Source organism: Jatropha curcas, chromosome 11 (genome assembly GCF_041381405.1).
Source record: "Jatropha curcas cultivar XTBG-Jc1 chromosome 11, XTBG_Jcur_1.0, whole genome shotgun sequence".
Taxonomy (NCBI): Eukaryota; Viridiplantae; Streptophyta; class Magnoliopsida; order Malpighiales; family Euphorbiaceae; genus Jatropha; species Jatropha curcas.
The window spans coordinates 6792455-6820238 of record NC_143161.1 but is presented as its reverse complement, the minus strand read 5'-3'; the positions used below and the strand labels follow the sequence as shown (position 1 = coordinate 6820238).

Genomic DNA, 27784 nt, shown 5'->3' with positions numbered 1-27784 from the left:
AGGAGTGGACTCCACAGTAAAACAATGGGCCCATGGGATGACGTGGAAGAAGAAATTAAGAGAGAAAAAGTATGAAACCAAACACACGTTCACTGCTTAGGCTAAAAGAGACAACCGGCAGAGCATCCAATGCCTAAAGCCTCTATATGCATACTTTACTTCCTTTCCTTCCATTAGATATCTCTTCTCTTTCTCCCACTCTATATTGTTTTCCTATATATAAACACATATATTTGGACTTGCCTTCAGCTAATAGTTGGTGGGTTGTTGTTCATCTTCAAAAACTCGAAGCAGAAGGAAAGAGAGAAAGTCATAACAAAAGCCATAAACGTAAGCCAATACTAATCTATTGTTTTTCTTCTATTTAGTATCTTTGCATATGGGTAGTGTTCATTTGGTCTTGTTTGTGTTTTAGTGGTGGAAATAATTTGGTTCTTTGGTTTTACCATGTCTGGGTTGGCTGCAGCTGGAGTGGAGGAAAGGGAAAGTGAGCCCAATAGTGAGTAGTATAAAGCAGAGGTTGAAGCTTAAACCGATGCCGTTTAATATAGTTCATGATGTTGATGGATTGCCCAGGATTATCTTGACTGACCCTACTGGTTCATCAGCTGAGGTGATTCTTCTAGCCCTTTCTTCTTCTTGTTCTCTCTCTCTCTCTCTCTCTCTCTCTGAGATATATATATATGTGTGTGTGTGTGTGTGTGTGTGTATAAAGAAAAAATAGAAAAGAATATTTCTTTCGGATTATTATTTGGGTATAACATAGAAATGAATTTTGATAGTCTAAATAATTACGGAGGAATTAAAACACGTACAATCTGATAATCAATAATCTTGACTGAGCCACAAAAAAAAGTTACCAGATTTTTATGGTCACATGAAGTGCCATTAGATATAACGGTGAATTATTGGTTTACAAGAGGGGAGCCAGAACATTTGAAGGAATTATCATCGTTAGGGTCTAATCAGGATATGGTTCAATACACTTATTGTAATTATTTTAATTTTTTTTTCATTGTTAGGAAACCTGGCTCTCTAATTAAAGTGCATGTTTATGAAAATTTTTTTGAATATATTTCTTTTGAGATAGCCAATGAGAATTTCTATCCCATCTTGGTTTGATCGCCAAGCATACTGTTATAGTTATTCTTGAAGAAACGCTTATAATTTGAAAGTATAAGGCATAGCTTCTTCCTGTGAAATTAGGCTACTGAAATGGTTTTATATTAATTTTTTTATTAAAAGAAAGAATGGCGATTGATCTAATGTTAAATAATGATACTTTAAAATTAAAAAGAAACTGAAAGAAGTACTTCAACTTTTGCAGCTGCTAACTATTTTCCCAAATGATTTCAGGTGCTACTGTATGGCGGGCAGGTTGTTTCTTGGAAGAATGAACGCAGAGAAGAATTACTCTTTATGAGCAGCAAGGTGAGCCATTCTTCTTATTGAAGGATTTCCTAGCTTATAATGGTGTTTTAGCTTCCTTTACCCCAAAGTTCCTTTTTGAATAACTGTCTGCAAGGGGTACTAGTTATTAGCTTGGTTGTTGACCTTCACTTTCAACTTCACATATCTGAATTAGTTCAGTCTTGAGAATTTTGGCAAGGGGAAACTCACATATGTTTTCGAACGACAGCTTCACATTCATCTACCAACTCTCTTAGCATGACAGTAAAAGACAAGTTAGCTGGCCTAACAAAATGTCTAAGCATCAGAAATAAAAAAATAATAGCACCTATCATTTCATTAGTTTTAACTGCTCCTTTTGTATATGCAATTCACAATTTTCCCATCAATCATAGTCATTGCAGCACTTGTGTTCTTTTCCAAAAGAGACAGGCTTAAATCCGCCTCAAACTTGGTTATTGTTGTGGGAGTGGTTATATGTTCTAAGATCAAAAGTTGCATCAAGAACTTCTTCTACGTCCTAATTTTGGCAGATTTCTTGTCTGTAGGCTGTTTGGAAGCCGCTTAAAGCTAACAGGGGAGGTATACCAGTCTGTTTTCCACAGGTTTGTGTGATAAGGATTCAAGAAAAATATATTTCTGTCTAAATATTATTGAGGTTTTGAGTTTTTATTCAATGCTGCTATTTCAGTTTGGAAATCTTGGTTCACTGGAAAAACATGGTTTTGCAAGGAACAGATTGTGGTCATTGGATAGTGATCCTTCACCTTTGCCTCCAGTAAATAGCCAGTCATCAGTTGATCTGATATTGAAGTCCACAGAAGACGATTTGAAGACCTGGCCACGTAGGTATGCTTCAAATAGTGCAAAACACGCAAGACTAAATAGAGGCTATGGTCATTTTATATTATATGTATTTCACCTCGTGGTTTTTTGCAGCTTTGAGTTGCGGCTTCGTATTTCTCTGGGTCCTGGCAAGCTCACTTTGATCCCTCGTGTGAGAAATACAGATAACAAGGCCTTCTCTTTTACATTTGCGCTGTGCAACTACTTATCTGTGTCAGATATCAGGTTTGTCTGATATATTCTCAGAACTTGCTTGCTTTGTAATGGCATAGACTGATGTTGTTGATTTAACTTAATGACTTTATAATGGCAAAGTCTTATTTTGTCTAAATGTTGCACTTTTTAACTTGCTTTATGAATGTTGTTTGCAATTTTCTCATTAGAATTAGGATCTGAGTTTGGTGTTTCATTCCTATCCTTAATGTTGTTTAATTTGCAGTGAAGTGCGGATTGAGGGCTTGGAGACTCTCGATTACTTTGATAATCTAATGCGCAAAGAAAGGTTTACTGAGCAGGCAGATGCAATCACATTTGATGCTGAGGTATTACATTTTATTCTTTTTATGGATTTACTTCGGATGTAAAACTCTTGGAGGAGAACTTCAACAGAACTTTCCTCTCATTGTTAATTGTTTATGATTTCATACAATTTATGACTGCATTTTTCCCCTTTCCTTATTGTTCATTTAAATTACCATTTCAGATTGATAGAGTATATCTGAGCACTCCTTCAAAGATTGCTATTATAGACCATGAGAAGAAGAGAACCTTTGTGCTGCGAAAGGAAGGCATGCCTGATGCAGGTTCTAAAATTTCACTTTGATGTTCTATCTGATTGTTTTTCCAATTATTTTGATTCTGATTATACAGATACCATGATTTCACATTGGATTTCATTGATTATGTAGTTGTGTGGAATCCTTGGGACAAAAAGGCCAGAGCTCTCCAAGACTTGGGAGATGAGGACTACAAAACCATGTTATGCGTGGATTCTGCTGGTATTGAAACCCCAATTATCTTGAAACCTTTTGAAGAGTGGAAGGGCTACCAAGAGCTCTGCACTGTGTCGTCAAGTTATTGCAGTGGGCAGTTGGATCCGAGGAAGGTTCTTTATGGCTATCAATGATCTCTCTCAAGTAATAAATGGAGGAAATCTTCTTGTAAGTTATAAAAACCATCTTATTTGATGTAATATATATATATAAATTATCTCTTTTTATTGTCTTTAGGATGCTATAAGGTGAGATTTAACTAGTTGCATGTGCTAGTTGACTATCACATTTGAGGTGATACTGTCACATTGTTAACAGATGGTTCTTTCATGTTAAGATTATAGTTAAATGAGTGGGTTTGATGATACTGTTGGTGTTATTACTTTAGATTTTGTTTGAAAGTAAAATAGTTAAATTCATGAAGTTAAGCAAATACAACATAGAGGAATGGGGATTGACAACACTGAGATTCTGTCACATAAACAGCTTCAATCTCTCTATCATCCTCCTTATTGAGCAATTGATTTGTCACTACTCACTAGGAAGTAGACCTAGACATATTATTCTTTTCTGCCAGAAAATAATTCTGATATATGACTAGAATAGAGAAAGCAAGGACATCCCAAATTTTTCTTTGGCATCCTTGTCAAATGGGTCATCTCCTAGATACATGTTTATGTATGCCCTGCAAAGAAGTTCACTTTCAACTCTGCTAACCACCTCATCCATCACTGCATACATCAAAAAATAAATCTTTCATTAGCTTTTCTGTGTCTGGCAAATGCATAACATGAGAACATACAGATTTTCAGAAACCTAACACTTAGTTTCAAGAACATATCCAGGAAGGCGAGAAATCTCGATTACTGAGCCGCTTGTTAGCTTAATCTCATCTGATGCTTGACCCATGACCCTATCATTTGAACACACAATGGGTGAGTTTTATAGTAGTAGTTAAGCATACAATTTCTGTTGTTGATGATAAGGAGTAGAGGATTTTTACTTGTTTGCAAGCTCTTCATTCTTTTTTCCACCAGTCAGTTTTTTGATTGATGCTCCTAGACCTTCATCAAAGTTTTTCTTAACCATATTCATGGTGAGGCCGGAAAACACAATCACCAACTTCACCATCGTAGCCAAATCACTGTCAATTACTAACTGATACATTTCCTTCGTTGGTTTTGCCGGCGCTTTTCCAATCTTTGACTTGAGCAGATCTTTCAGTTTCTCGTTGTCTGTGTACATGCCTGGAAATTGAAAGTTAAATAATACTGTAAGTGATACTATTAAGTAGAGAGGCAGTCCATATGAATTGCGGAAATTGAGATCCTGCTTAGTGATACCGGAGTCATCTCCAGGGCTGAGAGGCTGTTAGTTTGAACTCTTCCAACAGGTCCAAATTAACTCAAAACACAGAAAAAGAAAAGGAATGGGAGAAACTGATATTCCGATAGAATATTTACCAAAGCCATAAATCTTGATGCCCATGCCAAGCATGGACTTCTTCCTCAAACCAACACTCAGTAACTGCTTCCCATCATCCAACTTAACTGGAAAAGAAACCCCAGTTTTCGGTTCAACTTCAACTGCTACCTCTTCTTTCTTTACCTCTTCCTTTGGCGCCTCACATTCAGCTTCTTTTCTGGCTGCTTTCATCTCTTCTTGAACTTTGTCCAAAACTGGCTCTGCAGTAACCTTTACTCCATTCTCACAGTTCACCCCATTTGTAGCCTTCTGTTCTACACCATTCACCTTCTCCTCCACTGGCGTCTGATCCTCGGCAACAACAACGTTCTCAGCTAGGGTTGCCATTGTACAACTATGTATTGCTATGGAAATATAAGAGAATTGTTGTTTCTTGCTTGTGTTGGTTGGAAAATTTAAAGAGACCACAAGTGTTTATATAGGAAGAAGGTGAGGGGGGAAGATATAACTAGATAAAGAGGCATTTAATTGGCATTAGAGGCATTGGCCTACCTCGGTGTGAGCATTAGATAAGTGAAGCTAATGGAAAAAGAAATGAATTCTTGAGGCATAAAAAGTTTTGAGTCTGTTACTAATGGAGGTTACAAGTTGAGCTCCAATGGGATTGGATTTTTATGTAAAAAAAACATACAAGTTTAGCTGGTTGAATAAATTTTCTCACAAATTGAATTCACACATATCAAGATCCTACCCATATGAAATGCTGACTTGTCTAGTTGAGTTCACACATATCAACACATAGCTGATGTTCTAATTCATGGCCATTGCAATCTCTAAGATAAAGGCTTTGAAATGCTCAATGTTTAAGCTTGGAGAAATGTTCTTCTTGTGATTCTGTTGAAAAAGGAAATACTCCTCCGTTCGGATAAATTTAACACGACACTTTTTGGCTTTTTTTTTTTTTTCATTTAGATGACGCTTTTAGAAAATCATAGTGTTAATTATTTTCTTATATCTTATGGGATTATTCAGAACTCCCAGAATCATTGCATTCCTCTAAATAAACCTTGAAAATTACGGAATATGTCCTTAATTTAGAGGTTAAGATTGGGTCACTGAGCACTATCAGATTCATTTAGCAAAGGACAATTTTGAGAGTCATAGTTCCACATTTGGCATCAAGTCCCCAAATGGCTTAGCCTTAAATCTGATTTGAGGGAGCCAAAGAATCTATTAATCCTATAGATGAGTGGAGCAAAATTATTATTATTGAAAACAGTTTAATAAAGAATAAAAGAGAACTCTATTCCATTCAAATAAAAGTAAAGAAATATCTTTTATGAAAGTTTTTATTCCTTTGATGGGATTTATTTAGTTTCTTTTTCCTTCGTAGAAGTTTTTTTTCTTCTTTTTTATTTTCCGAGGCCTGACAGGTTAATATTCGAGCAATATTTAAAAATATAAAAATTAGTTTTCATTCAAAATAGCTATTAAATAAATTTGTCAATTAAGTGTGATTTAACGAGTGGCAGCGGTAGTGGAGTTGAGAAGTTTCGAATTTCATTAATTTGGTGAGTCAGTCAAAAGGAGAGTTTTCTTTTTCTAAGAATATAATTTATTATTAATAATATCAAAGTACTGATTACATTATAAATGGAATTTAATATCATTATTAATAAGGTTTGTTGATCTTTTAACAAATCAAAATTATTATATATATATATAGCCGTAATTAATATTTTAATTGATTTAGACCGTAAAATAATTTTTCTAAATTTTTTATATACTTGATTGCATACTGTCAGTACGTCTTGGTATTATTTCAACCTATTTAACCTTTCAATTAAAAAAAGGATAGGAAGAAATGTCAAATTCTAAATTTCTAATATTTTAACAATTGGATAATGTTAGAACAAGTTAAAGCTAATTTCTTTTTTTGTCTTTCTTTCTTTTATTTTTGTAAAGGCCAAATGAGCTAGAAAATATGGTGGTTGATGCATCCTCCAAGTATATGCTTGACCTGAACAGGCATTCCATTATCAAGTTGGAAGCAGAAGTCATTATTAGAGCATCACCATGCAATACAGTCAACACCACCACCAACTGAGCTGGAGCCAGGACTGTTTTCTTTTCTTTTTTCTTTTTTTTTTTTTTGTTTTTTGAAATTGATAAGAGCAAGTGTATAAAAATAAATAATTAATTAATTAAAAAATAATGGAACAAAATTGATTACCAAAAAATAAATCATATTTCTGTCTACCTACATTTTTTTTTTCTTCTTGGGTTGTGTATATTATAATATCATATATAATTACATATAGTTTTTATAATCTTACCCTTCAAAATTCAAATTTAAATCCATAGTGAAAATTTATACAAAATGAAAGCAATTTAAGATTAAATGTAATTTTATAATTAATAGACGGTTAAATCAGAGAAGGTGGATTGTATTTTCAAGCAAATTTTATATAATTTTCGATCCGAATATACTTAACTTTGTATTTTTCATTGATAAACTCATTGAACTTATGCTATATAAATATGGTTTAAATTAATATTGAATATATTATTAAATTTAAATTGAATAATTAATTAATTATTCTCTATAATTTCCAAGTTTCTTCAAGTTTTATTTTCTAAATAAAATATTAAATTATTTTTTTGAAAAATAATAGGTGGAGCTCATAAATTGGAGTAGTCGCAAGGTGTCCAGTGTTATTTATCTTAATAGGCCCAGTTAATATCCCAAACCTCAAAAGCTAAGATGGGCTTATTGTCTTCTTCTTTCTCTTATCGCATCACAAGCAGACCAAAACTGGAGCAGTCAGAATGGTGGCTTAATCTTGAAATAGGGTTTAAGGTTTTTGTCCAAATCGGAGAAGAAGAAAGAAAGCTATGAAGGAAGGAAGGAGCAGAAAACGCAAGAGAGCCAAGCATGGCAAACCACAAAATCAAAACAAACCTCTCTCAATTGAAGACGCTATACAAAGCCATAGAAAAGAACAAGAAGAAGAAGCTGAACCTAAAACCCCTGCCTCTTCTTCAAAGAGACTGAAGTCTTCTTCTTTCCTCGATAAGGTAATATGCTTTCTCTGTTACAATTATATATATTTTGAAAATAATGAAACTGATATTTTTTTATCGAATGAATATTACTTTACGTATTTGCAGATGCGAGCGAGATTATCTGGTGGGCATTTCCGGATGATTAATGAAAAGCTTTACACTTGCACGTAAGTTTCCTGTTTTTCTGATTGTAATTCGCATTTTTACTATTACTTTCGGGCATTTTTGTTTTTCAAGTATAGAATTTCATTGGGTTTCTGTGAATTGTTTTTTGTCCCCAAAATGGTTTAGTTTGATTCACGTTTTGTTTTGTGTTTTAATATTTTTTGTTAATTGCACTTAAAATGGGATCAATTTTATTTAGACTGATTAATATAGATTATTTTAGAATTCCAACGATGGCACTCGTTTTTCCTTGACATTAGTGAGGAAGTTATACTCTCTATTTGGAAGTAATTTGATCTTTTTTTTTCTTTTCCTTTTATCAGTGGAGAGGAAGCCCTTGACTATTTCAACGAAGACCCGTTCTTGTTTGATATGGTATGTTTTTAGTCAGATCATCAGCATCTACATTTTTCTTCTCCTTTTCACTCTTCATTAGAATATCTATAATTTCTCATTTTGTCCAATCATAATCAATTTAGTAATAAGCTTAAGCTGACTGCATAATGGCAGAGCATTCACATGAAGTTTCATCAATCGTTGAACATTGGATTGAAGTCTGCTAACTGATATTTTACAAAGATCTTTTCTTCTTTTATGGTTTTAGTGCTCTGGTGTTGCGTGTGTAATCTCTTGCTTGCGTTGATTGTACACATTGCATTCTAAAGATCGTGAGTTTCCAGATATCAGCAATGTGATTGTTATCATAGTATGGCAAAGCTTGCTAATCTCTATTTATATTCTCCAAATAATAGTAGTGTAAAAAATCGGAGAAATCTATGATGATTCTTTTTGTAGTTTATTTTCATGTAGCGTTGCTGTTACATGTAAAATATTGGTGTATAATGTTTAGAAGGTATAGACTCCAATGCTCATTAGTTTACTGAAAAGACTTGGAAGGCACAAATCCAGGGTTTAGCTGAAAATAATATCTGTTCACTGAATACGCAATGTGGTCTTTTTCCTTTTCAATGGAACCCCTTTAATCAATATTTATTAGAAGGCAGCATAGTCTTCCGTTTCTTTTACTCTTTTTCATATTCCATTTCCTTCTCTATGAAAATCTATAGGCCAAATTCAAGATTTACAGTAATGATCTTTACATATAGAAGTTACTATTCATGAAAACCAAGGGAAAAGTAAAGAAAAGAAACAACCCATAAAGATCACAGGAAAATACATAGGTCAAGCAACACAATATAAGGTGAAAATATTCACTTATTTGCTAAGCAAAAGGCCTTATTTTCTTGGAAAATGAAATCTGAAATTGTCAAATCATCTGTGAATCATATCAATCCCATGTGTTCAAAATTTTGATTGAGCATCAAACTATCACAATAGTCATTTTATATCTTTTCACTTAGTAGTTTGACCTATAATCGATTGCATTACAGAATAGTCATTGTATTTGATCCATTATCCACTGCCTGATATGCAGTTACATCCTGGCAAGTATCATGTTCCTACTAATTTGACTTGTCAAAGTGCCATACCCATTTTTCGATATCCTTACAAAAGACAGGTGTTTTAATGTAAACTTAGTGGTTGAAGTATTTGTTTAGGATCATGCATTCATACCTCAGCTTAAGGTATCTTTCCATGCACACTGCATACAGGTGTTTATCTATTCCATATTTTTTCTGAATAATTCTGTCTTTTCAATTCATTTCGAAATATTCCTCTTACATTTCCTTAAGATTCCGTTGCCTAGAATAGTAAACGTCACTTGCATTATTGCATGATTTTCTCTATTTGAGATATCTTGACTTCATTTTTACTTACATGGTCAGTATCATGCAGGATACCAAGAACAAATGTCACATTGGCCTGAGAAGCCAGTAAATATAATAATAAATTGGTTAAAAGGTCGTAGTTCTTCCCTGGTCGTGGCTGATTTTGGCTGTGGTGAGGTTTTGCTGAATTTTAATTTCTATTTCTTGTTCAGATAAATTACTGGATTAATATTTGTGTGCAGGTATGCTATTTACTAATCGGTTATGTGGTTGTTTTGTCAATGTCTTCTTGCTCCATTTATTGCAGGAGATGCACAGATAGCAAAAAACGTGAAAAATAAAGTTTTCTCTCTTGATCTTGTATCCAAGGATCCTTCCGTAATTGCCTGTGATATGTCTAATGTGCGTGCCTTATTTAAGTGCCTTTGGTGGTTTTACAATAGCATAGATTATCTGAATGCAAGTTAACTAAATTTCTAAATAGGATTCAAAAGGATGCTTTAAGATCAAAACCTTTTATTTAAGAATGTTTAAAAACCTATATGAAAGGTTTTTATTATTGGTTATATATTGATATTCTCTGGCAGACACCTCTTGATGCTTCATCTGTTGATGTTGCGGTCTTTTGCCTTTCATTGATGGGTACCAACTTTTCAAGTTACCTCCTGGAAGCACACAGAGTTCTTAAGCCAAGGTTTGCTTCAGGTGCTCGTTCTAAGATTTTGGTCACATTATGTCAGTAAGATTTTAGTTATTCAACATTCATTGCTTCTTTGCAGTGGTTGGCTACTGATAGCTGAGGTAAAGAGCAGATTCGATCCAAACACCGGAGGGGCAGACCCAAATATGTTTTCAAAAGCCATATCTGATCTTGGATTTGCCTCAATGTTCAAGGTCTATAACTAGTCGACTCGTGTGCATTAATAAACTGATTTTCTTGTCCTTGCTACTGATATAAATTATGTGCAGGATTTCTCAAATAAGATGTTTATTTTACTGTACTTCCAAAAGAAGGTGAGTTGCTTATTTGGATTAATTATCGCCTTAAATTTTATGTAGTGCATGATGTATCTGCTCAGAAAGTAATGTATGTGTTCCATCATAGTTTTGTACAATTTTTCATGCATATAAACAATCTTATACTCATCCTTCTTTTGTAGGAGAAGCAAAGTTCAAAGAGAAAAGAAATCAAATGGCCTGAGTTGAAACCTTGTTTGTATAAGCGTCGCTGAGATAAAAGATGGAAAAAAAGGGAAACAATCTTTGTTTTGATGTTATGAGAGACAAGTTGGAGATAATTGGCTCTGCATATTGTAATGTGTGAGATTGGAGTTAAGTTTATTTAAATTTGTTATTCTAGTTTTCACTTTGCAGTTGTTGATGCTTCTGAATTTGTTTTTGTACTCAACTGCATGATCTTTCTTTTGGTTTTCTGAAAGAAGGAAATGCACTATCCTTTGGTATCATGAATTATTGATGTAGCGTGGTTTTTTTTTTTTTTTTTTTGGTTCACAAAAACTCCACATGAGAAAGTTGGTGGAAGGAGCACCAGAGCATAGAGATATAGGAACTTTTTTGAATTAAAAAAAAAAGTCATTTTAATGAAATAATATATATATATATATATATATATATATATATATATATATATATATATATATATGGGTCATAGGTGTTGGTATAGGAAAGAGAATTATTGATTTGATTGTTTAAAATTATTATTATATTTAATTGTTAAATTGCTTAAACAGCTCTTATTTTAAAAATCTTTATATATAAAATATAGTTCACATAATTAGCTCCTTTAAATTGGTCACTGGTGATTGATACTATAAAGTGTTTGATAAACATAGCAGTCAAACTGTTTTCAGAGGTTAAGATTTAGATACTACTAAATCAGACATGTTAAAGGTTTTAGATGCAACTAGAATAGTTAACCGTTATTAAAATATATTTTAACTATTAAAATATAGTTAGAACAGTTAAAAATTATTAAATAGCTAATTTTACTGAACGTGTCTGTAATTAATTAAAAAAATTGGTTCATACTTAATATTTGGATCAAAATTTTGAATAATTCTTTTAAATTAAATTTTATTTGGTATCTCATATTTGATTACTTAAGATATCCTTTTTGGTGAGAATATTGATTTGTCCTTATGTTTTCTCTTACTTTCCATAAAAGAAGGCCATTACTTTCCATAAATCCTTTTGGTGAAGTACTAAACAGTAAAATTATAAATATAAAAAAATTAAATAATTTAATATTACGAACGACAAAAATGGAATTTTAGTAATTTTTGCAACTTTTTTAATCAAAAGACCAAATAGCTCAATTCAATACTGATTTTTACCAAATTAAACAAAAATATAAATAGTCAAATGTTATAAGGTATAAGCGGCAAATATGTCGCTTTAAAATAGTTTAGTAGTTGAAATTTTTCTTTTAAAAGAAAAAAAATTTAAATTTATATCTATTATCAGTTGTATACACATTCAACTCCAACGTTAACTATATCATATCATGGCGGCTATATGTGGAAACTTTAAGAACAAATTATATATGATAGAACATCCTTTTTTATATATGAAAGTCGTATCAAATAAATGTTTATCCCATGCTACGCTAAGCTTTTGCACGTGCTTCCCATACCCTGAAGAAAAAGCAGACGTAACTTTATAATGTATTTCATTTTTCTAAGGGAAGGGTAATTTTTGTTTATCATTATAAATATATAATAAGAGTGTGTATAGATTTTAAATTTAATAATTAATTATATAATTAATAAGATTAAGTAAGAGTCATTTTATTACTAACAAAAATTTTCAATTTTCTATAATAAATATGTAGGTAATTGATGCCTAAAATACTATACTTTATTGATGATTAAAGATAGAAAAGAATTATATTTATATTGCATGTACAATTTGTTTGAATAGCCTAAATTACTTAATGGATGAAAATAATAAGACATTCAAGAAGCATTTATTTTATAAATAATTAATAAAAATAAAACATTTCTTATATTTCATATTAACTTTATTTTAAAACCACAATAACTAGTATAATCAAATAAATATATAAATTTTTTACATTATAATCATAATTTTATCTCTAATCACATGATGAAATTCTTAATTCACTTGACACTTACTCCTTATTTAGAATAAATGAATTCCATCAAATTTTATGGAATTCATTTGGAATTCCATATTTTTGTGTTTTGAATGAAGAGAAATATAGATTTCAATTCTAAAAATTTGATTCCATAGAATTGAATATAACTACATCAAATTCTATAAAATAGGTGAAATTTCTAAATGAATTCACAAAATTAAGTCATCTAACTTTTTTCGATAAAACTATCATTCTCCTTGTACGAAGTCAATTTTTCAATTTTTTTTACTTATTTAACTTATTTGTTTTATCAAACTTGGCCAAAACCATTTAAAATTTTATTATTTTAAAAAAATATTTTTTTTTATTTGTGTTTTTTATTTTAATATTTTTCATCTTTATTTTATTATTTTTTAACATTTTTTTACTATCGAGGAGAGAAATTCAAGTTAAATACATATTTATCACTTAATTAAATGTAACAACTTTATTAATATTATTTTTATTTTATATATTTATTTTAATAAAAATATAAAAAATTTTATATATCATAACATAAATATAATCGGTTATTTCAAGGATAATTTAAAAAAAATGTAAATGAATTTTCAATTATAAATTTATTTCATACATGATTACGTGAAATTTAATTAAATAATATGTTATAAATTAATTATATCAATATATTTTAAATTCATTTATTAACAAAAGGGACCGTTAAATAATAACTTAAAGTTATAAGGAAATCTTGGTTTGATTGTGTGGGGAATTTCAACCAAGTCAAACGGAATTAAGTGATTTTTAAGTCAAAAAGTGGAAGGCTCTAAATTCACCAACTAATAGATATGTTGAAGATTTTAAAAATTGATAGGCTACTGCCAGTCAAAACTCCCTACCATACCATCCCATTTTCTAGCTCACCACCAACCTATATATATATATATATATATATATATTTTTTTTTTTTCTAAATATGTTTTGGAAGCTTAGTAATTTAAGTAATTAAAAATAACTACCCCTTTCCTTTTAAGTAATTTATAGATCTGAGTTATTATCACCCATTTATTGAGATTTACTGTTTCACATATATTGAGATTTTGTCTTTAGATTTAATTTTGAGTTATGTTATGTTATGTTATCACCATTATGATGATTTCGTCTAGCATCTTTTATTTTATATAGAAAAAGTGCATATCTCATTTCCAGTAAAAGGAAAAAAATTTAAAAGTAATCAGATCGGATTTATAGAAAGACCATGGAGTCGAACATTGGCCATAAATAGCCACTAAGAGGAGCAAGTGATCGTATATGGCACAAATATTATGCTATGTCAACTCGATCAGATATTTCAAATTAAGATTGTGTTTTTTATTTTTTGTATAAGTGGTCTATTATTAGACTTCTTATATAAAAATATAGAAACATATTAATTTGTATTTAATTTTTTCTCAAAAAAAAAATGTTTAACCACGCTAATTTTTTAATTAGTGTGTGTGCTTAGAAATATAGAACACTAAAAGCTTAAATCCAAAGATAATGTAAGTACGAGGGTAAAAAAAATTTCCACATCTTTAGATTACCCGATATAATAAAGGCTGAACCATCAAGAAAGCTTGAAAGCATTTAACCGATACTATTTTTTTTTAATTATTACCTCACACTTATTTTCCTTGTTATTACCGCCTCCAGGTAGAATTCGTTAATTTGTTACTTATTCGGCCATTAATTGGCTTCGCAATATGCCAACTTACATCAATGTGACCATTTTTAAGCCGATCATCCTTTTAAAATTTCTAAGTTGAAAGATGTGTTATTGACACAATTTCCTTCCCATCCCACTGCAAGCTTGAAAGAATTTAGTTTAGTTTTACAATTAGTAGACGATTGATGGATTCTCGGTGAGCAACTTGCACCGTCAGCAACTGTAAGATCCATCAAGTAGGTTTCTTCACTTCGGAACTACATCATTCGACCATATCCAATCAAACTTTTGATAAACGACAGAATTCATAATAAAAAATAAATACAATATATTGATTAAAAAATTAAAAGTATTTGCCAATTTTGAAAAAAAAAAAAAACTCAAAAGTTCAAACTTTCTTTTTTTTTTCTTTTTTTTTTTGCGATTAAACCTATAATTCATAACAAATATCTTCTTTTTCCAATAATAATTTCCTTTTTTATGTGTTAATGTTATGTTGAGTCTCTTTATGCATAAAATTTTTTCCAATTTAAAAGAGAATTATTTTCTATTTTATATTTCAAAATATTTTTTCAACCAATTAAATCTCTAGCATATATTAAACAAATTAAAGTATTAAAACATATGTTTTTAAAACCTAGTTCGGCTCGACTGATTCAATAAGTTTATTTAAATAAATTTTACTCATCTCAATCCAATTTAATTTGCATATATGAATTTTAAGCAAAACTTACTAATTTTAATTAATCATTTCATCTACTAACCAATAACATCTAATAAATCTATGGAGAAAATTTTGCTATATCCATAAAAGTGAGAAGTAAGTTGATCATTTGGAGAAAAGTTAATTAAACCAAACCTTCTTTTGACTTGGTCAAATATTTCTAATTTCCAATTTCCAATTTCTGATGGCAACTTATTTATTAATGTATGGTCTCATTTTCTTCTTACTGCCATCACAATCAAAGGCTTTTATTTATCAAGGCATATATCATCAAGGCTCTAAGAGCTTTAATTAATATTTTTATTTCATATAAAAACTATATTAATAATAAACATTCTGACTTCTGTTGTTGTTTGATGAATTATTTATTTTACAATTGGATTAATGGAAGTAAATTATATTTTCAAACGAATTTTATCTGGATTAAAATTTAGAGTTGCTACTTTTAAGAAGACTTTATCCTAATACTATTTTGTCGGAATGTAAAACATAATTGTACTGTTATTACATTTTTTTTATTAATCCATCTATTTACTTATAAGGTTGCCCACAGGAGTTTACAATCAAAGACTTTTTTTAGAGTCTCTGGGTTTGAGTAAATTCTTATCTGCCAACCATACATGGTTGAACCTAATTTTGGTCAAAATATTCTAATTTCAAGTTGTAATTTCTTTTTCAATTCACTGTTACAACCCATTGCTCTTAAGTATTAATGTTTCTCTAACCTACTCTTTAATCTCTCATAGGATGACCTTCAAACTTTTACTTTCTATTACATATTCTGTTTCTGTCTCAAAAAAAAAAAAAAAAAAAAAAGGAACTTGCAGACTTAAAACTCTATTTGAACTGAGCCTACAGCTATGTTTGCAGCAAACTTGTCAATTTAAATAATAGTTGGAATTTATAATATTACTATTTATTCTGTTGAATTTATAACCTGAGAGGGTGATTTTAGACGTAATGATAAAATTATTTTACTTATAATCCAAAACAATAACGGATATAGTTTTATGAATAAAAAGTCAATGTATTTCTTTTTTTTTTTCAAAATTATATACATATAAATGAATCGCATTAAGTTTGATTTATTATTTATATTTTATTTGTTAATTTTAAAAAACACCTTGATTCCAGAAAAACAGATATTTGAATTTACTATTATTACTAGCAAAAAGTTTCGTGAACTCAAATTAAGAAAATAATCTATTATTTATATTAATCTTTTTCAGAATCCACGAATGTAAAATGTTTAGTATAACGAAATAACTTTTTTTATGCGATATTTTCAAATATTATTATTATTAACCATTTGGTTGGCAAATCAATATTTGGGTGTAAACTATCGAAATCTTGATCTTATTATTAGTGACCGTCTAATTCAGCTCGAAACTTAATCACAATTAAGGTTTTTCACCCTTTTCTGCAGGTGCGTTTAATGGAATCGAACCCGACAGCTCTTTCCACATTCTCAATTTACGCTATCAATTAAATCACAACCTATAAGTTGGCAGATAAATATTTTAGTGTCCACTTCATAATACCAAATAATAATTATCAAATTTCTATCATTCAAAAAGATTAGGAAATATTTCTCATGTGCTAAAAATCTATCAACATCATATCATTAGGGTTTTTCAATATTTGGTTCAACCAATTTTCATCAGGAGGAGAACCAAAAAAAAAAAAAAGGAAAAAATGAAAAAAAAAAGGTTAAATAAGACGGTGGCCTAATTAAAAATTATTGACAATAATAGGGTATTTATCAGTCCACTCCACACACACCTACCGTATGTGGGTCCCATATTGGGGAGCGATCTGATGGTGACACGTCAGGCGGCTAAGGCTAAATCAGTCACAACTGCTTTGGAATTACAAATTGGACCGGAAGGAGGTGACGTCGCACCGCCACGTTTTGTCTTCATTGACTGAATCAAAGCTAAGATAAGCTAAAACTTGTCGGTGTTCGTAATGTCAAACTTTAAAAATTTGTACTCAACTCAATGCTTTACCCTTTACCGTGCCTTTTTACTTTTTATTTTTCTTTTATATATAATTATATATTGCATCCGTCCAATAATTCTTATTTTACTTTTATTCTAAATTATTATTCTAATTTTTTAAAAGTGAATTTTTTTTATAATTTATTATTTTATCCCTATGCTTCTTAATCTCTATTGGTCTATCCAATTAATTTTCCATATATTAAATTTAATTTTTAAAATAAATGTTCTAATTAATAATATAATAACATAAAATTCTTTTATTTACTGAAAAATTCTGGAAGCATGACATAAAAATTAAATTAATAAAGTATAGTAATACTTTACATTACGTATTTGTTTTCATATTATTTGTATTTTAAGAAGAAAAATATTAATTTATTGTAAGATTCAAACTATTATTCATTAAAAAAATAAGTTCTTAATTCTTTTAATTTCACATGTCTCAGATATTATATTTTTTTTTAATTTAGAAATATGTCACCCACTCAATGTGCATATAATTTGACTTGCAAAGGACATTTAAATTTTTATTTTTATTAGTAAATTATTAAAAAAAATAATAGAAATATGTTTTTATTAGTAATTTCATGCTTAATTGCAATCGAGAGTGTTATCACTATAACATGTCAAATTATAGTAAAATTGATAAAAAGATTAAAATATGATAAAATTACAAAAGCTCACAAAGTTTAAGGTATTATGATATATTAGGCCTATTATTTATTGCTATATTACTCATACTAGTATTTAAAGTTTGAGAGAATACAATATGAAACGTTATTCTCTTTGATATTTAATAAAATGTTAAAAAATAACGGACAATTATTAAAGTAACTAAAAACTATTAAGGCAGCAAATAATTATTAGGACAACTGATTTTACCGAATATTACCTTATTTTTTTAAAAAAAATAATTTTTACAATTTTTGTTTTTAATAGCTCATTTTTTTATCATAAATATATTTTTATTACTACTATTAATTAAAAATTATAATGCACAACTAATTAAATCATATATCTTCTTTGTTTTTAGATTTAGAAAATACTGTGTGTATTAAGAAAAAACTACAGAAAAATTATAATTTAATTATATTAATTATTTTTTTAACACGTGTAAAAATTAAATTAGGCTTTTCTTTTTTGTCTAAATTATCAGAACTTAGTCACAGTTAAGGCGCCTCGCTCCTCTTTACAGATATGTTTAATGAGAATTAAACTTCAAAACTCTTTTCATATACTCGGTCTGCAGTACCAACTGAATCATAATTTAAAGGTAAATTTTATCTGCTTTTATTAGACGGAGACGAAGAAAGTAATTTTTTTTTTTTTAAAGAAACAATAGGATCCTCGGTACATAAAAAATTAATTAAAATTATTTATATTTCAATCAATGTCAAAGAAGAATATTGGACATGACTAATCCAATTAATGACGAGAATTTATATTGATTGTTAACTAATATTCGATTTTGTTGGAGAGTACTCTAAGAATATTAATAATATTTTTGAATGCATCAATCAATGAGAGAAAATGCACCGTCAAAGTTGCCCTTGCCCAAAAAATAAATTTAATTTTAATGCATAAAAGTTAATTTAAAAAGTAATCACCCACTTGCATGTGTGTTGCCATAATTAGGGAATATATTTTTATCTTTTTTTATAAATCACCGGTGTCTGAATTATACTCTATACCAATCACAGTCTAACTTAGCTCGGAGTCTAATCACAGTTAAAATTGTTCGCTCCTCTCTGCAAGTGTGTTTAGTGAGAATTGAATCTGAAGACTCTTTTTATGTATCCAGTCTGCACTGCCGACTGGGCTACAACCGGTAGTTAATTAAGGAATAATTTAACAGTTGATGAAGTAAATATTTTTAAAAAATAATATTTTTTTCACTTTTAAAATTTGAAAGATGTTAAAGATTTTAAAATTTAAACCTTTCACTTCTTTATCATTTTTTTTTTTTTGACTTGAGGTTTGGAAAATCATCAGGAAGTTTACAATGCTTGTTTTTTTTTTTTTTTTTTCCATCAATTTGCTACTCCGTTTGTTTTCATAAAATAATTTGTAGAAAAATATTTTTTTATAATTTTTCATTATTTGAGGCATTTAGGAAAATAAGTCCACGGAAAATATTTTTTTGATTAAAGGAAAATTAAGTCATTTTTAAGAAAAATGACTTCCAATTTTCAAGAGCGTAAAATATTTTTCGGACTTTGATAAACTTACTATAACATTATAAATCTATATTTTGTTAATTTATTACTTATCAGTAGCCACTATCACACTCACCGTTTACCACCACCGGGCACCTTTGACCACCACCATTGGCACGCGACTTTCATTTATCACTTTTTTTTTCCAAAAACAATGGGAGCCTTCATTTAAATTAAAAAAACTTAAATGAGGTTAAAAACATTAACATCGCATCATTATAATATCCCATTTAAAATAAATGGATATGCAATTAAGAAATATTAAATAAATTAGATATGAGGGATAGTAGATAAGAAAAAGTAAAAGATTTTATTTTATGAAAATGACAGAAAAAGAATTATTTTTATTTGATGATTTCAACAAAGTTACATTTTTACTTTTGATTAAAAAGTAATAAGTTAACTTTTTTTAACTTGTATTCTTTCATTATTTAGTTTGAATTTGTGATGTTGAATAGCATATATAATAATATAATAAGATTTTTGTATTGATATGGATGATTCTGCTTTTCCTTCAACACTATATCTTTTAGCATAAAAGATAAAAATGTTCTTCTTCATAAGTTCATGGCAAAAAAAAAAAAAAAAAAAAAAAAAAAAACCTCATATATATATATATATATATGTGTGTGCGCGCGCGTATTTAATGTTATTTAAAAAAAATATTATATTGTATAAAGTATTATGCACTTTAACTTATAAATTTTAATAATATTACATACTTTTCAACAATAATATCAATAATTTTTAAGATTTTTGACTTTTATTTACAAAATATCAGCTTGACATGTAAATTACATAACTTTTAGAACAATAAATTTTAATTTTTTAATGAGCGTTTAATTGATCTAAGTTTGCAAGTTGAAGTGTTCAATAAAATAAATTTGAAAATTAAATTGTTTAATAAATATAATTTTATAAGTTGAAGTATATATGTCAAAGTAAAAGTTGAGGGTGTCACAATGTTAAAGTAACAAATTCACGAATTGATTTATGTATTCTGCCATATAAAAATATATAAATGTACGATAAAATGTGAAAAACATTAGAAAATATATATCCAATAAATAAAAAATAGTGCTTTTATATAAATATTGGCTCCATTCAATTAATCAGCTATTTGATAGATAAATTTTGTAATTATGAATAAGGTTTTTCAATTTTTTTCATCTCTATCTAAAATATTTTATACCTTTACTTTTTACTTACCATAAAGAGCTAATAAATCCTTAGTTATTTTTTATATAATTCATATTCCGAATCCATTATTTTCATATTACTGGAGTAACTTTACCCTTACATCAAAGTCGTGTTAGTTAAAAACTTAATATACATATACAATATAAAAGGTGCAAATAAATTTATAAATGCAATTATTTATTAACTTTAGTTTTAATACAAAACAATTTAGTATAATTTACAAAATTTTCCAATATACTAAAATAATTATTTCCAATTATTTGTCCAAACTAAAAACGCAAATATTAAAAAAAAATGAAACATGTTGTATCTAACTACTCATCATCCATTGAATCCATTAACTCAAGAACTCATACAAGGGACAAAACTGTCACAATAATACTTAATTTGATAGTGATCAAATTAAGTGTATATGACACACAAATAATCACCAAGCTAAGCATAAAAATGTTAGCTAATGTATCTAAAAAGACAATATTTAGTGCAAATGACAAAAAAACAATTAAGGCCAAAGGTACATTACAAAGGTACAAAGCCCCACGTAATTGCAATTTCAAAGGTATTGTCCAAATTTGAAGCATTTATGTCATTAAATTGATCACTCCCTCTCTTTGTTCCCTTCTTAAAGATCATAATTTTGAGTAATAACAAGCTAAAATTCTTGTTATTATGTTTAATAATTCGTAATGTAATATAATAAAGTATTTTTAATATGATTTTATATAAGATTTTTTATTATATTATGTTTTTAAAGATGTTTAGTTGTTAAAATTTCAAAAGAAAGTGATTTGAAAAAATAAAATTCCGATATTTCTAACATTAATATTCAAAAAAATTCAACTTTTTTAAGAGAATATAAAAAAAATTTTCATGACATTAACATATTTCACTGTTTTTCTAAATCTACCTTATTAGGAAAGTAATTTTTGATACAAATATTGAATTTTAATAATTACGTTTTAGTTCTGAATGACCAAATATAGTCATTTGTTTCCTTAATTAATACATTATAGTTTAAAAAATGAAAAAAAAATTAAATTTATACTCTTCAAAAAACATAATAATTCTATTTAAAATATATAAATTTTACATTTTTTCACAAAATTTAAAATTTTATTTTTTGTATTAGAAAAGAAATACTCAAATAAAATTAGTATTAGTTTTTAAATAATCATTAATAATTCTAGAAGTCATTGCAATCCCAGCAACACAAACCAAAGACACAATCATGCATCTATCAATATCTCTTCTCTCTCTTTGCCACCTATATTTTCTCTTTCTCCTTGTCTTTTTTTATTGCCCTTTGCAGAAAACAAAATATAATAAAAGCCCACTACTGTTGTCTGACAGAGACTTATATCCTGCCGCGGCTTTATCAATAGATCAAAGAACAGAGCATTTCTCCATACGCGTTGAGAGAGAGAGAGAGAGAGCAGAGCTTAAACTAATCTCTCTTACACAAAATCCCAATCAGGGTCCTTCTCTTTTACCCTCTAATCTTTTTCCATTGATATTTTCTTCTTCATATCTTCTGCTACTTTCTTCCCTTCCCCATAAGTTTTTATCCATTAATCTGTTCTTTTCTTGGCAGAGCTTGTTGGGGTGGGTGTGGAGTTGGCTGTTTCCTTTCTTCTTCTTTTAAATAATAATTCCTTTTTTTTAAAAAAATTATCCATCTGTTGGTTTGTGTCTCTAAAACATGTGGGGTTTTATTCTTTGCCTCCTAAACAAAGGCAAATGTTAATCTTTTCTGGATCTGCGGGCGTGATTTTGGGGTACAATATGGGGCATGTCCATTAATATATATATTGCTTCCCATTTCTTTAACTTCTTTTAGCTTCTTTTCTATTTCTGAAGTTTACTTCAATTTTAAGGGAGTTTGTGTAAGAGGGCTTTTTGGGTTTTCAGTCAACAGATGGTTTACTTCATCGGTTGATACATAGAGTATATAAGTGTAAGAAATGGGATCTAGTAATGCGTTCTATTCTGGAGAGTTTAATTTGGATGCTAAGTGGCTAATTGATCCTAAGCTTCTCTTTGTTGGGCCAAAGATTGGAGAAGGTGCTCATGCCAAAGTATATGAGGGAAAGTAAGGCAAACTTTTTGGTTTTCTTTGTTTTTTAATTTCTATATTGCAACTCTTGAGCTTTGATTTATCTTATAATTGTAACAGTACTTTCTTAGATTTATAGACTGAACCCAGTTTTCTTTTGTGGGCATTTTCTATTTCTTCCTTTCAATTTAGAAAAACTAAGAATTAAGTTTCAAGCGTTGCTTTTCCTTTATAGTACAATTGTCTGATAATCAGATTATTTGACATAATGTTGTGGTTTTGTTCTAAAGCATATAATTTTGATGTTGTTTGTAGTTTAGATCACCTAGTTATGGTGGCTTATATGTCCTGTTACCTCTTTCAATAATTTATGGTTTTCCTTTTTTTTTTTTTCCTTCAAAATTAGGTATAAGAATCAAAATGTTGCTATTAAACTTGTTCATAAAGGAGAAACCCCAGAAGAGATTGCCAAGAGAGAAGCACGGTTTGCAAGAGAGGTTGCAATGTTATCTAGAGTTCAACATAAAAATCTAGTGAAGGTACTAACATATGACCAATAACTTTCAATTCAAAACTTTATAATGCCTTCTAATTATAATTGATATTGAGCATTTTTCCCTAGTTTAATGATTGAATCCCTTGTCTTAGCTAACAATTTTTAAAATTATCATATAACCAATAATGGGGTTTCTATTTGTTGCCAGTTTATTGGTGCTTGCAAGGAACCTGTAATGGTGATAGTAACGGAGCTTCTATTAGGTGGTACATTGCGTAAATACCTGCTGAATATGCGACCAAGATGCTTGGAGATGCATGTGGCAATTGGGTTTGCACTTGATATTGCTCGTGCAATGGAATGCTTACACTCCCATGGAATTATTCATCGTGACCTGAAGCCTGGTAGGTGGTAAACTTATATTTTATGCTCATCGGACTTTAAGTAAATTAAGTGGAATAACTAGCATTTGTTAAGAGGTCTGTGAACTAGCTTATGGTTTCAAGTTTGTTGGACTTTGTCAATATTTTGACTTAGAGTCTATAGGTTTTGTACCTTTATGCTAATGTTGGACTGACTTGTAGAACAGAACAGAAGAATTTATGTGTCACCTAAATAGAGGCTCATCACAATCTGTATTCTCTCATATGTCTTTTCATAAATTGCACATAAATACAGATTTTTAGATGTCGTAGTCTGATATAGTGCTTCTGTTACTCTAAATTTGTGGTGAAACTCACCCTTCCTAAGTAACTGACATTCACAGAGTTAACTCCAATGACAATCCCATTCTGTGTATCACATGTTGATCCAAGTTTTAATTCAAAAATTAGGTTTTGCATGCAGAAGACAAGAAAGAACCCGCTCAAAGTCTAATTCTTTAATGTTGTTAATATCATTTATATGGTCCCTTCATAAAAATGCTATTGTGGAGTTGCGTTAAACATGAATTTAAGATTCAGGCTTTAGCCATGCCTATGCATTTGAAAGCTCACATTATCATAATATTCTTCTGGTTTGAAAGCTCAAATTATCGTAAGTTCCTTCTGCTTGTCTGCTTCTAAGTTGTTTCTCCTATGATAATTTCCTTGTTCTGTATACAAGGGAAATAAAAGTTGATATATTTCTCATTTACTTAAAACTTTCCCCTGTTCACCAATGACAAGGAAAAATATGCATGTCTATATTAGGTATACAGTCAGTACTCTCTTAATTTGAGCTACTGCATGTGAACTCTATAGGATAAATTGGGTTGTGCGCATTATGCTGCTGGAAAGAGAGGGTAATAATAGGGGGAAATAAGGTTTGAGTGTTGTACATGAGGTTTGGCTGATGTCAATGCAACTCTAAATGTTTGATTTGCTTTGCGAGGCAGTCAAGTATTAGACACGATGGAGGCTTCCAATGTGTAGAATTAGACTTAGAACCATCTGAGCGATCGGCTTGGTGCCTTCTAGATCTTTTCTTCAGATCTTGGGCAGTCACTTCATAAAGGTTCCTGTTTGCTGTGCTCAAATAAATGGATTGCCTTGGGAACTTTTAAAACCTCACTCGAAAAAGGAATGGTAATTTAAAAAATTAGCTCCATCTGATGGATATTGGAACCACTGCTTTTAGGGAGATGTTTTCCATCAGAAATTCTCTCTTTACAAAGATATGGTCCTAAAACAAGTGGAGAGGAATGGTTAAGGCCTAGTTGAGACTGAGGATTGCTATTGAGAAATTTTTACTCTTTTTTTTTTTTTGAAACTCATCATTTACAACATGAGTCATATTAGATTGTTATGTATGATTGTGATTGATGATCATATTATTGACAATTATAAATTGTAAGATGTTTTCTTTTATAGGTGATGTGGATAGGAAAACATTTGTAGCTGCTTGTGAGAATTAGGCTGTATGCATGATCATGATGAATTGATTTCCTGTCCCTTTTACAGAGAACTTGATCTTGACTGTCGACCATAAAACAGTTAAACTTGCGGATTTTGGTTTAGCCAGAGAAGAGTCATTGACAGAGATGATGACTGCTGAAACTGGGACATATCGCTGGATGGCTCCAGAGGTATTATGATTGATCATTGAGATTTGAGAAAGTCTAAAATTAATTCCGTTTTCTGTTTTGCCTGTGGCTGTTCGATTTTTAAACACTAGTCATTGACCTTCATATTCGGTGGCAGCTTTACAGCACTGTCACATTAAGACATGGCGAGAAAAAGCATTATAATCACAAAGTGGACGCTTACAGCTTTGCAATTGTCTTGTGGGAGCTCATTCATAATAAATTGCCCTTTGAAGGCATGTCAAATTTACAGGCGGCATATGCAGCTGCGTTTAAGGTGAGCGACATTGTTTCTACCTTAAACTTGAGTTGAAATTATTTCTGAGGGTTTAAAAACCAAGAGAAATAGATGACAACAACAAATATGTCTAGTCAGCAGTAGTGCCCTTTTAAGGTTGGATGAGAGATCGCCTGTTAGAATGAATATTGCTAATTTACAATTATGCCTTATGGCTTGAGGATATTCTTGATATTAAATCACAAGGCTACTGACTTTTAGATTGAACACTTGTCTCCTCAGAAATCTCTTTTTGTGGAATTTTGATTTGGTCAATGAATGCAGTAGAACACAGGGTTGTTGACAAGATTCCAAGCATGTGCCTTACCTTGGCTACTACTTGATAACGTGAATTCCATCTGAGACATGCACAACCATTAACCATGAACTTGCTACAAGTGTGTACTTTGCAAGATTGTTATCCCACATTGGTTTGGGATAAAGTCGTTATTCAAAATATAAGACTTGGGTAATCTTTCTAAGCTAGTTTTTGGGGAATGAGTTAGCCCCAGTCCATTTTATATAAGGTCATTATTCAAAATATAAGACTTGGGCAATCCTCCATTTTATAATAAAGTTGCTACTGTATTATGTGGATTTGGCATTAGTTCATTCATAATGGGTTTCAACTGTACCTGGATTTTGTCTTTTCAAATATCAAACATTGATTATATAGCTTAGTAGCATTTTCAACATCATAATTAAAGGTTTTACTTGTTTCAGAATGTGAGACCTAGTGCAGAGGACCTTCCGGAGGATTTGGCAATGATTGTAACTTCATGTTGGCAAGAGGATCCAAATGCTCGGCCAAATTTCAGCCAGATCATACAGATGCTCCTACGGTATCTTTCCACTGTATCACCACCCGAGCCTGTCATTCCTTCTCGGATATTCTCTTCTGAGAATTCTGTATTGCCACCAGAATCTCCCGGTACAAGTTCTTTAATGGCCGTAAGAGATGACACTGGGGAAACTCCAAACACCCCAGTTGAAGACAAACCAAGAGGTTTCTTTTTCTGCTTTAACCAGTGTTACTGATCCCGCGAAGGCACAAAGTCGCCCCCGCAGGTACTTAGGCTAGCATAATAAACAATACTAGTCTGAAATATTAGGAAATACATCTTGATAAGAAAATGTCAAATCTAGTTTAGTTCAGTTTAAATAGGAAGGTGTCTGGTCTCTGATGATCTCCATTAACTTTTCCATACTTGTAACATTTTGTTCTGACTGGGTTGCACCCGGAGGAAGGTCCATCCAAAGGCCTCTACTCTTGTAGTCCTGTTAATCATGAATCAAAATAAATATGTTAGAATTACCATCATTTCTGATTGTGGGTCCATATGAGTTGCATATCTATTTGACTTTGATCAATATAGTCTCATACAATTACATTGCAAAACCGAACTGGCTGCTCATACTACTAGTTAGGGATGATCAAGGATCGGATATGGATTGGATTATGCAAAATCCATATCCGATCTGTCAAGAGGATAACAATAATAACAATAATTCAATAGAAATTCGTATAACTTATTATGCTTGAAAACACAAAAATTCATAACAATAATTAGAAAGATTGTATGTCATGTCAGGTGGAAGTGGCTCCAATGATGTTAACGCAAAAAAATTGAAGTTGCTGGTTGTAATGTCCAATTACTAATATTTTGCTTGATATAGAGATTTAAAAATATATATAAAATAGGTGAAAGAAGTGCAAATAATGATTTAAAATATTAACGGGAAAGAAAAAGTAAAAGAGAAATGGAGGGAAGCGCAGATTCAGAATTGCAGTAAAAAATTTATAAATATATATATATATATAAAAAGATAAAATTACCTGTCATTCGATTTTGGTTGATTTATGCTATATCCATATTCTATCCACTCTATTTTATCCATTCATATCGAATTGGATATATAGCTATTTGCAGGGATGGGAATCATTTTGGGTTTTCAAATATATATATATATATATATTTTTTAATTGCTTCACTTGAAAAATCAATGAAAGGTTAATCCATTTGGATATATAGCTATTTGAAAATGCTTAATTATTTTTAAATGACAAACTGACCTTTCTCAAGTGAAATTGGTGCAATGACAAATTGACAATTACCCCTTCAAAAATCCCATTATTTACCAATACGACACCGTGGCTCTTTCGCCAGAAGTTTTAAAATGAGCCTCGCCGTTGTCGGGGATCGAACCCGGGTCACCCGCGTGACAGGCGGGAATACTCACCACTATACTACAACGACTTGATGATGATTGAGTCCTCAGAAATTATTCTAAGAATTTA

At 30.2% G+C, this 27784-nt stretch overlaps 4 protein-coding genes and 1 non-coding gene across 7 annotated transcripts; 3 read left to right on the top strand and 2 right to left on the bottom strand.

Annotated features, from left to right (window-relative positions):
- The first annotated feature begins 101 nt into the window (after nt 1-101).
- On the top strand, nt 102-6948 carry LOC105633864 (aldose 1-epimerase family protein). 3 transcript variants are annotated; one of them, XM_020679235.3, is made up of 9 exons: nt 102-330; nt 467-613; nt 1357-1431; nt 1959-2015; nt 2102-2481; nt 2696-2798; nt 2960-3059; nt 3165-3416; nt 6639-6948. In XM_020679235.3, the coding sequence occupies exons 2-8, from the start codon at nt 536-538 to the stop codon at nt 3380-3382; spliced, it is 1011 nt and encodes a 336-aa protein (XP_020534894.1). In that variant the 5' UTR covers nt 102-330; nt 467-535; the 3' UTR covers nt 3383-3416; nt 6639-6948. The 3 variants fall into 3 exon arrangements, with proteins under 3 accessions (XP_020534894.1, XP_020534890.1, XP_012071954.1); XM_012216564.4 differs by lacking the exon at nt 6639-6948 and having other exon boundaries at nt 107-330; nt 2102-2259; nt 2350-2481; nt 3165-3615; XM_020679231.3 differs by lacking the exon at nt 6639-6948 and having other exon boundaries at nt 3165-3615.
- Nucleotides 3638-5321, bottom strand: LOC105633880 (chalcone isomerase-like protein 1). The gene is made up of 4 exons (XM_012216584.4): nt 4712-5321; nt 4252-4495; nt 4070-4161; nt 3638-3979 (listed from the first exon to the last, which is right to left on the bottom strand). Exons 1-4 carry the CDS (start codon nt 5058-5060, stop codon nt 3846-3848), a joined length of 819 nt encoding a protein of 272 aa, XP_012071974.1. The 5' UTR covers nt 5061-5321; the 3' UTR covers nt 3638-3845.
- Nucleotides 6949-7417: 469 nt separating the features above from the next.
- On the top strand, nt 7418-11104 carry LOC105633855 (S-adenosyl-L-methionine-dependent methyltransferases superfamily protein). The gene is made up of 9 exons (XM_012216554.4): nt 7418-7751; nt 7845-7906; nt 8228-8279; nt 9692-9806; nt 9942-10036; nt 10222-10328; nt 10414-10528; nt 10604-10648; nt 10795-11104. The coding sequence occupies exons 1-9, from the start codon at nt 7569-7571 to the stop codon at nt 10864-10866; spliced, it is 846 nt and encodes a 281-aa protein (XP_012071944.1). The 5' UTR covers nt 7418-7568; the 3' UTR covers nt 10867-11104.
- Nucleotides 11105-21959: 10855 nt separating this feature from the next.
- LOC105633846 (serine/threonine-protein kinase STY13) lies at nt 21960-26671 on the top strand. The gene is made up of 6 exons (XM_012216542.4): nt 21960-22686; nt 23057-23189; nt 23355-23550; nt 25087-25211; nt 25327-25485; nt 26209-26671. Exons 1-6 carry the CDS (start codon nt 22559-22561, stop codon nt 26521-26523), a joined length of 1056 nt encoding a protein of 351 aa, XP_012071932.1. The 5' UTR covers nt 21960-22558; the 3' UTR covers nt 26524-26671.
- A 1000-nt stretch (nt 26672-27671) lies between these two features.
- TRNAD-GUC (transfer RNA aspartic acid (anticodon GUC)) lies at nt 27672-27743 on the bottom strand. Its single transcript has one exon. It is a non-coding gene; the product is annotated as a tRNA-Asp (tRNA).
- Nucleotides 27744-27784: the final 41 nt, after the last annotated feature.

Coding starts and splice junctions, on each gene's coding strand:
- LOC105633864 (XM_020679235.3), top strand. CDS start 536: ATGCCGTTTAATATAGTTCATGATGTTGATGGATTGCCCAGGATTATC. Junction 1,432..1,958: donor TACTCTTTATGAGCAGCAAG/GTGAGCCATTCT, acceptor TCTTGTCTGTAG/GCTGTTTGGAAGCCGCTTAA. Junction 2,482..2,695: donor TTATCTGTGTCAGATATCAG/GTTTGTCTGATA, acceptor TTTAATTTGCAG/TGAAGTGCGGATTGAGGGCT.
- LOC105633880 (XM_012216584.4), bottom strand. CDS start 5,060: ATGGCAACCCTAGCTGAGAACGTTGTTGTTGCCGAGGATCAGACGCCA. Junction 4,162..4,251: donor AATGAAGAGCTTGCAAACAA/GTAAAAATCCTC, acceptor TTCAAATGATAG/GGTCATGGGTCAAGCATCAG. Junction 3,980..4,069: donor ATATGTTCTTGAAACTAAGT/GTTAGGTTTCTG, acceptor TGATGTATGCAG/TGATGGATGAGGTGGTTAGC.
- LOC105633855 (XM_012216554.4), top strand. CDS start 7,569: ATGAAGGAAGGAAGGAGCAGAAAACGCAAGAGAGCCAAGCATGGCAAA. Junction 8,280..9,691: donor ACCCGTTCTTGTTTGATATG/GTATGTTTTTAG, acceptor TTACATGGTCAG/TATCATGCAGGATACCAAGA. Junction 9,807..9,941: donor CGTGGCTGATTTTGGCTGTG/GTGAGGTTTTGC, acceptor CATTTATTGCAG/GAGATGCACAGATAGCAAAA.
- LOC105633846 (XM_012216542.4), top strand. CDS start 22,559: ATGGGATCTAGTAATGCGTTCTATTCTGGAGAGTTTAATTTGGATGCT. Junction 25,212..25,326: donor ATCGCTGGATGGCTCCAGAG/GTATTATGATTG, acceptor ATTCGGTGGCAG/CTTTACAGCACTGTCACATT. Junction 25,486..26,208: donor CATATGCAGCTGCGTTTAAG/GTGAGCGACATT, acceptor TACTTGTTTCAG/AATGTGAGACCTAGTGCAGA.